The sequence below is a fragment of the Lithobates pipiens genome, unplaced genomic scaffold (assembly GCF_037356315.1).
Source record: "Lithobates pipiens isolate NorthernLeopardFrog02 unplaced genomic scaffold, aLitPip1_a1.2 Scaffold_1, whole genome shotgun sequence".
Classification (NCBI taxonomy): Eukaryota; Metazoa; Chordata; class Amphibia; order Anura; family Ranidae; genus Lithobates; species Lithobates pipiens.
The window spans coordinates 102,998,857-103,011,595 of record NW_027507685.1 but is presented as its reverse complement, the minus strand read 5'-3'; the positions used below and the strand labels follow the sequence as shown (position 1 = coordinate 103,011,595).

Genomic DNA, 12,739 nt, shown 5'->3' with positions numbered 1-12,739 from the left:
CTGGTTGTTTGGGTTGATTTCCGCTTGACCTGACAAAGTTAGGAAAAAAAATAAAAAATAGCTGTATGGGATATAGCAGCAAGAATAGCAGCAACAGTTATGCTCAAACAACTAGTGTTGGGTTTTGGTGGCATTTGGAGAAATCTTAAAACATCTGTTATGAGGCGGTTAGATCTGGTTCTAACGGGCCATCAAACAGGAAAAGTGCACAGCTTGAGGTTTTGATGGATAAAGGAACACTAGAGCCTGCAAGGACTGCAAATCTATACATCGTCATTCTCAATCCCTCAGCCAGCCCTCCTTCTACCATGAATTCTTACACATTTCCATTCTAACTATTGGTAATAGAAAATGAGATCTAAGAAGTCCTGTCTAGCTGGCTGAGAAATTTATTTATGGCTTTGTTTATCTTTTGTCATCTTCTGGCCATACCACAGCTCAACGCATACTTGATTTTGTGGTTTTGTTCCTTATGGCGTTCAAATCATTATGAATGATATTCCCAGTTCTCTATTGACGAAAATGGCCAGACTTGTTCGTATTTGAACAGTTCCTGGTGGACAAACTCAATCCAGTTCAATAGCAATTGTAGAGACGACGGGAGGAATGTGTTTATGTTTTCCAGTCTGCCTTTGATCGTGGTCGTTCCAGACGTGCTGAGCCAAGCCTTTGGACATTTGGATTGTTCCCCTTTGTATTCTCCCTTGCCTTGGGATCCCTGCATGCACACTTGTCCTCTACATCACACCCAGCTGGGAACGGGATCACCTATAGAACACAAGAGAAGATTCAAGATAAGGAAAGATTGATGGCACAACTATCAACTCGTCCCTTCATGTCACAGTGTTAGATGTAATCTCGGACGCTGAACTTTCCTTTTGGTCCCACATCTAGTCTGTTCTTGGACCTCATGTGTTACGCTTTTCTGGTTCTCATCCTACTTCCTCCTCTCTTCTTCCCTTCTCTGTCGGGGGGCCCCCCAAGGATCTTTTTTGGACCTCTCTTATTCTCCATCAACATCTCCTCCCTGGGTCAGCTGATAGCCTTCCATGGCTATCAACTGATGACACCCAAATCTACCTCTCTACCCCACAACTCACTCCATCTGTTTACTAACAGACATATTGTATAAGACTGGATGTCACACCACTTCCTCAAACTCAACTTATCAAAAACCAAGCTCATAATATTTCCTCCCCCACGTGCCCCTTCCCCTGACTTCTTCACCAAGATTGATAGCACAACTATAATCCTGTCCCCGCATGCCAAGGGGCTAGGTGTAATTTCAGCCCCACATCCAATCACCATGTCCAAAGCTTGCCGCCTCAACCTGCGCAACATCTTCAAAATATGACCCTTCCCCACGTTTCTAAACCACTTCTCTCGTCTCGATTATTGCAACTTCCTCCTTATTGGATTACCTTTATTTAGGCTATCCTCCCTTCAGTCCATCATGAATGCTGCTACAAGACCCATCCACCTTACCAACTATTCAGTGTTTGCCACCCCTCCCTCTCTACCAATTGCTCCACTGGCTTCCACCCACCCAACAAAATAAATAACAAAAATACCAGCCATGCAGAGCTTGGCTCCCCAGCTACATCACTAAACTAGTCTCAAAATACCAATCAAACCATCCTCTTCTTTCCACCCAAGACCACCTGCTCTCTTGCTCCCTTGTCACCTCCTCCCATGCTCGCCTCCAGGACTTCTCCAGAGTCTCTCCCATCCTATGGAACTCCTTACCCCAATCTGTCAGACTATCTCTTATTCAGTCCACCCTCCCTAAAAAATAAAAAAAATAAAGAAAAAAAAAAACCTTCTCTTTAGAGAAGCCTACAAACTGTACTTTTATCTTCTCCATCAGCCCATCCTCCACAGTTATTACCTTTTGTACCCCTTGACCCTCCCTTATTGATTGTAACGAGCAGGGTCCTCTGATTCCTCCCATACTGAATTGTATTGTAACTGTACTGTCTGCCCTCATGTTGTCAAGTGGTGCGCAAACTGACATATAAATCCTGTATAAGAATTAGAATAATAATAAAGTCAATGTAGAGAAATAAGCCTTCCAATGACTAAAGTGCCAATATGGCAGTGGACGAGGGAAGATGCAAACAAGCATAGCTTCCCATTTTGGGTTCTGCTTTAGGAACGACACAACCTGCAGTTAAGAAATACAGTGCTGTCTTCTCAGCACCCCAGCTGATGACTGGAGAGTGTAAGAGCATCAGCAGACCGACTGTCTTCCTGATTCTCCTCCTGGCCATTCAGGTAGACCTGTCACCCGAGAGGAGAAGCAATCCTATTGGCCACCAAGGAGGAGACACAGGAGAAGCTGCCATAAAGCACCAAGAGGAGAAGGCGCAGGGTGAAGCCACCACCCACTGCCTGAAGTTAGGGCTGCCCGAGACCTAGATGGGGTAAGTGTGAGGGCTGTCCATCCAACCGACCGAGGGGTGGTGTGTGTGTATGTTTGCCTGTGGCCCGACATGCCACCTGACTGACCGTGGGTGGGGGCATCCCAATAATAAAGTGGCTGATGAGTGTATATAGTTATTTTGATTGCTGGTATTTTTGTTAAATTGTCATAATTGTGTTTACTTTTTGGGTGGTTGCAGCACTACACTAGTATAAATGTATCTGTGTATAGTCTCAAACCTTATCTTCCCCAAGGTTCAAGCACTATGGGATCTCAACAAAACTATACAGCAATCACTGTATTCATTTCATAGCCCCAAGCCACCAAGATGTCAACTTAATATATAACCCCAAATTTCCATGTAATATGATGTCACCAGTAACCACTGTATCACACAAAAGTGAGTACACCCCTCACATTTTTGTAAATATTTTATTCTATCAACACTGAAGAAATTACACTGTAAAGTAGCGAGTGTACAGCTTGTATAACAGTGTAAATTTGCTGTCCCCTCAAAATAACTTAACACACAGCCATTAATGTCTATACCGCTGGCAACAAAAGTGAGTACACCCCTAAGTGAAAATGTCCAAATTGGGCCCATAGTGTCAATAGTTTGTGTGGCCACCATTATTTTGCAGCACTGCCTTAACCCTCTTGGCCATGGAGTTCAACAGAGCCTCACAGGTTGCCACTGGAGTCCTCTTCCACTCCACCATGACGACATCATGGAGCTGGTGGATGTTGGAGACCTTGCGCTCCTCCACCTTCCATTTGAGGATGTCCCACAGATGCTCAATAGGGTTTAGGTCTGGAGACATGCTTGGCCAGTCCATCACCTTTACCCTCAGCTTCTTTAGCAAGGCAGTGGCCACCTTGGAGGTGTGTTTGGGGTTGTTTAATGTTAGAATACTGCCCTGTGACCCAGTCTCTGAAGGGAGGGGATCAGGCTCTGCTTCAGTATGTCACAGTACCTGTTGGCATTCATGGTTCCCTCAATGAACTGCAGCTCTCCAGTGCTGGCAGCACTCATGCAGCCCCAGACCATGACACTCCCACCACCATGCTTCACTGTAGACTTGTCTTTGTACTCTTCACCTGGTTGCCACCACACACGCTTGACACCATCTGAACCAAATAAGTTTATCTTGGTCTCATCAGACCACAGGACATGATTCCAGTAATCCATGTGCTTAGTCTGCTTGTCTTCAGCAAACTGTTTGCAGGCTTTCTTGTGCATCATCCTTTTGGGACTAAAGCCATGCAGACCAATTTGATGCTGTGTGCGGCGTATGGTCTGTGCCCTGACAGGTTTACCCCCCACCCCTTAAACCTCTGCAGCAATGCTGGTAGTACTTATACGTCTATTTCCAAAAGACAACCTCTGGATATGACGCTGAGCACGTGCACTCAACTTCTTTGGTGGACCATGGCGAGGCCTGTTCTGAGTGGAACCTGTCTTGGTAAACTGCTGTATGGTCTTGGCCACCGTGCTGCAGCTCAGTTTCAGGGTCTTGCCAATCTTCTTATAGCTTAGGCCATCTTTATGTAGAGCAACAATTCTTTTTTTCAGATCCTCAGAGAGTTCTTTGCCATGAGGTGCCATGTTGAACTTCCAGTGACCAGTATGAGAGAGAGAACGATAACACCAAATTTAACACACCTGCTCCCCATTTACACCTGAGACCTTGTAACACTAACGAGTCACATGACACCGGGGAGGGAAAATGGCTAATTGGGCCCATTTTGGACATTTTCACTTTGGGGTGTAGTCACTTTTGTTGCCAGCGGTTTGAGTTATTTTGAGGAGACAGCAAATTTACACTGTTATACAAGCTGTACACTCACTACTTTACATTGTAGCAAAGTGTAATTTCTTCAGTGTTGTCACATGAAAAGATATTTACAAAAATTTGAGGGGCGTTCTCATTTTTGTGAGATACTGTAGGTACACACAGGGACACAAAGGTCTTTTTCATTTGCAGAAAACATTTGTAAGCATATCTAATAAGGTCTACACGTCTCTGCCATAATTTCCAACATGTTTCCCGGTAACTATCTGTAGAGCACTGTGTGGTCCCGAGGAATGAGGATCCCTGGAATGCAACAACGTATTCTGTTTCATATTTGTCATTGTCTGTAAGGAATCCCTTTGCAAGAGCGGTCCAAGAAATACACCCTTACATAATAAAAAACATGCACTGCTGGTAGTAAACAGCCCTATTTGGTCCAAGAGTGGAAGGACCACGCTTTAATCTTCCCTTCTCCCAATCAAACCAGCAACTTGGGAGATGGGAGGACATTTCGAGGTGCAGATGCCTTAAAAACTTGCCAGAAAAGCCAGGCGCCGTAGGAGTTAACAAAACCCCGTATGCAGAGGGCTGGCATGACTGTGTAAACAGTGCATGTCAGCCCTGTGTGATAGGGGGTGCGGGATTGGCCAGGAGTGTAGGGGGTGGGTTCTTTAGTGCAGGGAAGCTGATCCCACCCCTCCACGAGGCAGCATTCCGGAGGAAAGTTTCCCACCCTCCCTCCCTCCCTAAGTTTGGGTTGTATATGTCGAGTGGTGTTTTTTCTGTGTTGTGTGTTTGTGTTTTTTCTTTTCAGGACAAGAACATGGAATGTCGTGGCAGTGGCTGGTGTTTGGTCTTTGCGGGTGGAGGAAGAGAGTTCGGAATGAAGAGTCAGGATCTGCTGGTGGTACGGGTCCTGAGGGTGGTACCCCAGTTAACGGAGGTTATCTGGTAATTGGTTATGGGGGCATTGTGGTAGGTGGGTGTCTCTGAGTCAGCCTGTCGGCTTGAGGCCTAATAACCCATGTCAGAGGGACCACAGTGTCATCGTTTTTGGATATAGCTGAGTGTTATTGGTGGACCTGCAAAGACCAACACTAGGGGGAGATGATGTTTGTCATAACTGATGTTGTTATTGTTTTTGTTACTGTTTTATTATTGTTTACATTATTTAAAGAGTTATATATTTTTGGTTATTTATACAGTTTGATTAATAAATTAATGACTGCTACGGCCTATTTTACTCAAAAAAAGTGGTATGATCTTATTTATTATATAAATGGGGGGTAAGTTGGAGTATAGGTTGGTAGCAAATGCATACTGTATATGTTATACACTAGTGAAGCACTAGGTACATTCATTAATGGAGACAGATGTGTACAATTATGAAGATTTTTTTAATTTTTTAATTTTTTTTTGGGCATATTATAATTGGGTGATTAAAGCCTACCTCCAGATTTGCTACAATGTTAAATAGCACCCGAAATAAGATCAAGTCAGATGAGTGCTGCTCAGCTATTCACAGGAAGCCTGGTGTTTTATAAATAAAAAAAGGTCGCCTCTGATTGGGATGTCACCTGACCACCACTCCACCTCAGCCAAGCAGAGGAAACCTTGTATTATTTCATAAAATTTCAAGGCATACACACTCACCGGCCACTTTATTCGGTACACCTGTTCAATTGCTCGGTAACACAAACTGCTAGTCAGCCAATCACATGGCAGCAACTCAATGCATTCAGGCATCTAGACGTGGTGAAAATTACTTGCTGAAGTTCAAACCGAGAATCAGACTTGTGAAGAAAGGGGATATATGTGACTTTGAACGTGGCGCGGTTGTTGGTGCCAGACAGGCTGGTCTGAGTATTTTTGGGATTCGAGCACAACCATCTCTCGGGTTTGGGAAAAAGAGAAAATATCCAGTGAGCACCTGTTGTGTGGAGGAAAATGCCTTGTTGATGTCAGAGGTCAGAGGAGCATGGGCAGATGATAGTAAGGCAACAGTAACTCAAATAACCACTTGTTACATCCAAGGTATGCAGAATACCATCTCTGAATGCACAACACATCCAACCTTGAAGCAGATGGGCTACACCAGCAGAAGACCTCACCGGGTGCCACTCCTGTCAGCTAAAAACAGGAAACTGAGGCTACAATTAGCACAGAATCACCAAAATTGGACAATACAAGATTGGAAAAACATTGCCTGGTCTGGTGTGTCTCGATATTAGCTGCGACATTCAGATAGTGGGGTCAGAATTTGGCACATGGATCCATCCTGCCTTGTTTCACCGGTTCGGCTGTGATGTAATGGTGTGGGGGATATTTTCTTGGCACACTTTGGGCCCCATAGTACAAACTGAGCGTGGTTTATATACCACGGCCTAACTGAGTATTGTTGCTGACCATGCCCATCCCGTTATGACTACACTGTACCCATCTTCTGTTGGCTCCTTCCAGCAAGATAATGGACAAAGCTCCAATAATCTCACCACCGGACAATGAGGTCACTGTAATCCAATGGCCTCTACACTCACCACATCTCATTGACTCCAATGGCCAATGGCCTCCACACTCACCAGATCTCATGTCCATCCCTTTATGACTATAGTGTTCCCAAAGCTCCAATCATCTCACCACTGGACAATGAGCTCACTGTAATCCAATGGCCTCCACACTCACCAGATCTCATGACTCCAATGGCCAATGGCCTCCGCACTCACCAGATCTCATGTCCATCTCTTTATGACTACAGTGTCCCAATCTTCTGATGGCTCCTTCCAGCAGGATAATGCACCATGTGACAAAGCTCCAATCATCTCACCACTGGACAATGAGGTCACAATGAGGTCACTGTACTCCAATGGCCTCCACACTCACCAGATCTCATCCAATAGAGCAACTTTGGGATGTGGTGGAAAGGAAGATTAACATCATGGATGTGCAGCTGACAAATCTGCAGCAACCGCTTGATGTTATCATGTCACTATGGAGCAAAACCTCTGAGGAACGTTTCCAACACCTTGTAGTATCTATTCCCCCAAGAATGAAGGCAAAAGGAGGTCCAACACGGTACAAGCAAGGAGGACCTAATAAAGTGACCGGTGAGTGTGTTTGTAATGGATATTGTTTGTCTGGGTCAGCTTGGCCCAAAAAAATAAGAAATAAAAACTTAAGTCAGAACAAAGCTGGAGTTAGGCTTTAAAACTGAAGGTTTATTAATGAATACAAGGCTTCCTCTGATTGGTAGAGATTGTGAATTAATTCATTAAAATTAGAAGGCTTCCTATGAATGGACTGACTCCATTATTTTCCCAGAAATGGGACGGGGAAGTCCCCAAACTGAACACAGAGCTGTATACTGTATGTAGCTTAGGCTACATGCAGCTTATATGGTGCCAATAGCAGGCATTAGACATGTGCAATTCACTTTGTTCCAAATTCTTTTTTTAACAAATTTAGACAAAATCGCGTTTAACTAATTTTTCCTAAAATTTTTGTAAATTCGAGGATTCGAAAATTTGTAAATTCGAAGATTCGAAAATTTATAAATTCTTAAATTTGAAAAATCGAACATTTGTAAACTCTTAAATTCAAAAATTCGTAAATTTGAAAAACCAATAACCCGAAAACCCGAATTAATAACTAACTAATAATAACTATTACTAAACCATTAAATGATATATTATTATTCAAAAATCTGAAAATTGGAAAATCCGAAAATAATAAAATACAAAAATTCAAAATGATAACTAATAAGAACTAACTATTAAATTAAAGGTCAAATTTGGCTGTTAGTAAACCTAACGAATACAAATTTATCCAAAATTAAGAATTATCCGAAATAACGAATGCCGTATCTAAACAAATTTAACATAACAAATTAATAATTAATAATAAATAACAATAATAATAAAAAGTCTTATTTTTATGATGTATTATTATTATTAATTTGTTACATTACATTCGTTTAGATTCGGCATTCATTATTTTGGATAATTCATGACTTCAGATAAATTCATATTCGTTACATTCACTAACAGCCAAATTTGAAGGGAAATTCCAATACCTATCATTTAATAGTTAGGTATTATTACTATTATTAGTTTTCATTTAGAATTTTCGGATTTATTTTTTCTTATTTTCGGCTTTTCACATTTTCAAATTTACACATTTTTGAACTTACGAATTTACAAATTGCGCACATAACGAATGACCTGAAAGAAAAAAAAAAATGTTTCCGAAAACTATAAATAATTAATTTTTCGGCAGTGTATATAAATTTATATATATTAGTAAAGGAAATAGTTGATTTTGGTCAGCTTGGCCCGAACAAACTATTTAAAGTCATAGCAAAGCTAAGTTTAATCTGCAATCCAAACAATGAAAGGTCCGGTGGCAAGAACATTTAGGCTGGGGAAGAAAAGGGGCAGATGATGCTGGGTACAGAGCCAGGACAAAGGTAGGGGCAAAAGGGACAGTCTGCCCTGGGCGCAGTGTATATTGTAGGGATGGTGGCACCTGCAAGTTCCTTCTACTATAAGACTGACAAGAGTAGTGACAGTGGCATCACTACTTCTGTCAACTCAGCGCTGGAAGCAGCAAGGAGAGGAGGAGAGAGACCCGGGAGGGGGTTCGGGCTGTGCTCTCTCTCCTTCTCTCCCTCTTCACAGGTTTGCACATATTGAAGGCACTATTTGGTATCTTTGCCCTGGGCACTGGATGATCTTGGCTGGATTCTGCAGCCAGAAAACGAAGGTGGCTCTGACTTGCTTCAGTTTCTAATACACACTATGAGAAGCTCACAGTGTGCAGTGAAATCAGAGTAAGCCATTTCAGTCCAGGAGAGGAGCCGGGACAACTGTGCAGGGCTGAAGGAAAAGGTCGGAGGTCGGATTTAAGCTCTCGGAGGCCTTCAAGCTCTCATGGGCTTGCAAGATAAATGACTGAAGAAGCCAACAGCTTTGATAGCGGCCAAAAGAACTCAAATTCAACATATTATATTTAGACAGAAAGCATATGCTTAACTTCTCTGAATGCCAAAAGTTTGATTTTTGAAGTATTCTATCCAGAAACATCAATCATACCTTTTATTATTGTGGAGAACAAAGAAAAAAACATATGGGCGCAATTTCTCCTTGGAAATAGTTTTACTGGGCAAATTCCACATATTTTCATTTTTTCATTTTTGGCAATCAAAATTTTTGCAACCTAAATTACATATTTTTTATATTAGACTATAATGTTGTTATGTCAGATTATGTCTCTTGCTTTGTTTTTTGTTTTTTTTGTTTTTTTAAATAATATCTTGTATTTAACAATAAGTTAAAAAGACCAGATTATGGTTTGGAAAATATTTTAAAAGTATTACAATTATATTATTATTATTGCTGTTGTTATTATTTTAAAATTATATTATTATTAATATTATTATTATTGTTATTATTATTTTAAAATTAGGTGGGGTGTCTACATTTGTTTTATTCATTATTTTTTTCAAGATTTTAATCTTGGCAATCCTGCCAGTAACACATTTCGTGTCCTAGGGTCCAACTCTCACTTACTGTACTGTAACGTTTGTTCTCAATTTTACAAAAGTTTTGGCAAAATTTCACTCATCCCTACTGATGAAGTTCTGCCCGTAATATGAACTTTCCTGAACTAAGGATGCATACAATTTTTAATAACAGAACATTTTTAATCTAAAAAAAACTTTTTTTGAAACTTTTTTTTTATTTTTTAATTTTTTTACATTTTGTAAAAATGTTAAAAATTTTAATATTACCTCTTTCGTTATAACTGTTGAGGCACAGCAATCACCACCATCATAGTCACAGAAAGCCCAGTTGTTACCACCATCACAATATTTATCAGCAATGAAAGGCTGTGGGTTTAAAAAACAAACAAAAAAACAGGACAATATTAAACTACCACTTAAAAAATATATATAATATTCAGTATTAAAAAAAAAAAAAAAAAAAAAAAGAAGAAATAAAAAAAAAGAAAATTAGAAGACAGAGTTAAGAGGCAGAAAATGTAAAAAAGGTAGAGAGCAATGAAAGTGCAAAAATAGATTCAACTGTTATCCTTACGTTTGCTTATGTACGGTGATGGCGAACCTTGGCACCCCACATGTTTTGGAACTACATTTCCCATGATTCTTGTGCACTCTGCAGTGTAGCTGAGCATCATGGGAAATGTAGCTGCAAAACATCTGGAGTGCAAAGTTTCACCATCACTGACCTAGGCACTCCTATGGCTTGAGGCTCATAGCTGTATATCTGCAGTGTGAAATCATCTAAGGCACTGCTGCCTCTGAATGATAATCTCAGGACATTTGGAGTGAGATTTGGTGAAGTCACTACTTTACTGTTCACTTTTCATCTTGCTGGAGGGAAAGCTGTACCCAATGTCTTGCAGTAGAAGGATCTCCCTGCAGGCTTGGAGTGAGATTCTGTGATGTCTCTACTGTGCTGCTCACTGTTCTCCTTGCTGGAGGGAAAGCTGTACCTGAGGACCTGCAGTGCAAGGATCTCCTTGCTTCCGGCCTAATCCCTTTTGAAGATCGGTGCTTCCTCTACAGCTATCATTACCCCACCAGTCATCAGATTTCCTGTCTTGAGAGGTACAACTCTCACATGAGGAAGCAAAGCCCTGCCTCCACCAAGAGGAGCAAAGCTTCCATAATGCATGTCCTCTTTAATTCAGGTACGCATACAGGCGGACCTGAACTCAAAAAGTGAATATTTTCCATACCACTGCGTTAACTATGCCAAAACAGTACCCTGAAAAATCGACCTTTTCTTTGGTTTATGACTCTTGAAAAATATCAGTGTACGTCCTTGTATGTAAGGGTGCCCGGGCTCCCTTGTACCCTCATAGCTGTATATCTGCAGTGTGAGATCATCTTGGGTACTGTTGCCTCTGATTGCCAATCTCAGAAGGTATGTACTGAGATTCGGTGATGTCTGTACTGCGCTGCTCACTGTTCTCTTTGCTGGAGGGAAAGCTGTACCTAAGGACCTGCAGAGCAAGGATCTCCCTGCTTCCGGCTTCATCCCTTTTGAAGATCTGTGATTTCTCTACAGCTATCATTACTCCACCAGTCATCAGATCTCCTGCCTGGGCTCCCCTGTACCTGTAGCCTCATAGCTGTATATCTGAAGCGTGAGATCACCTAAGGCACTGCTGCCTCTGATTGGACTGAGATTTGGTACTGTGCTGCTCATTGTTCTCTTTGCTGGAGGGAAAGCTGTACCTGAAGACCTGCAGGGTAAGGATCTCCTTACTTCTGCTTCATTGATTTATGATCTGTATTTGTCCCCATCTCTCCTGATGTTACCTGATTAATTCTTCATCAATCCTATAACCATCAGTCATTAGGAATAATATAATCCACAATCTCATTGAGCTGAAAATCACATTTTATTGAAGTTTCCCTGGCTAATTGGATTAAACTTTTTTTGACTTTGAAAACTACTCTTAAAAAGGAGAGTAGGAGTGGAGCCTGTACAAGTGTGCTAGGATGGAATTGGCCTTCAAAATCAACAATGGTAATCCTCCTTTTTATAAATGAATTTCAGGAGATCCTCAACTTACCTCACACCTCTTAAAACAAACAAGTTCCTCCGGAGGAGGATACCACTGATGTCTTCCAGTGCAAGTAATTCTCTGTAAAGGATAAGATATTAAATAAAGCTTTGTGCAATCTGCAAAAATAAATCGATGTAAACACGATTACTCAGCTATATCGGTTGAAAAAGACAGGCCCGTTGAGTTCAACCACTCGAAAAATAAATGTTTAACTGGGAAAAAACTGCAACCACTAAGTTCTAAACCCAGAGGAAGTTCAGAGGAGAGCTAAGCACTCTTATAAAGAAAGGTTGGCCTATTTGCGGAAAATGAGAAGGAAAAATTCCTTCCTAAACTTGTAAGGCAGAGGTTTCCAAACTGCAGGCCAGGGACTACATACTGCCCTTTTTCATCCCTTGGCACCATTCCTCCCACTGAGACCAACGATGGGGTACTATTCCTCCCAATGATGCCAAGGATGGGACACTATTCCTTCCACTGATACCAATGATGTGGCACTATTCCTCCCACTGATACCAATGATGGGACACTATTCCTCCCACTGACAGCAATGATGAGGCACTATTCATCCCACTGATGGGGCACTATCCCCCACTCACTGATACCAATGATGGGACACTATTCCTCCCACTGAGACCAATGATGGGACACTATTCTTCCCACTGACACCAATGATGGGACACTATTCCTCCCACTGAGACCAATGATGGGACACTATTCCTCCCACTGACAGCAATGATGAGGCACTATTCCTCCCACTGATGGAGCACTACCCCCCACCTGATACCAATGATGGGACACTATTCCTCCCGCTGAGACCAATGATGGGGCACTATTCCTCCCATTGAGACCAATGATGGGGCACTATTCCTCCCACTGATACCAATGGTGGGGCACTATTCCTCCCACTGATGGGGCACTATTCCCCCCC

General features: G+C 41.8%; 1 protein-coding gene across 1 annotated transcript in view; it reads right to left on the bottom strand.

Annotated features, from left to right (window-relative positions):
• Positions 1-371: 371 nt before the first annotated feature.
• Positions 372-12,739, bottom strand: part of PAPPA (pappalysin 1) — a 418,033-nt gene continuing 405,665 nt past the window's right edge. The window contains exons 20-22 of the mRNA XM_077467932.1: positions 11,815-11,886; positions 10,001-10,099; positions 372-768 (exon numbers count right to left, since the gene is read on the bottom strand). Coding sequence (XP_077324058.1) covers positions 613-768; positions 10,001-10,099; positions 11,815-11,886 — 327 coding nt within the window. The 3' untranslated portion in view covers positions 372-612. The remainder of the gene's footprint in view (positions 769-10,000; positions 10,100-11,814; positions 11,887-12,739) is intronic.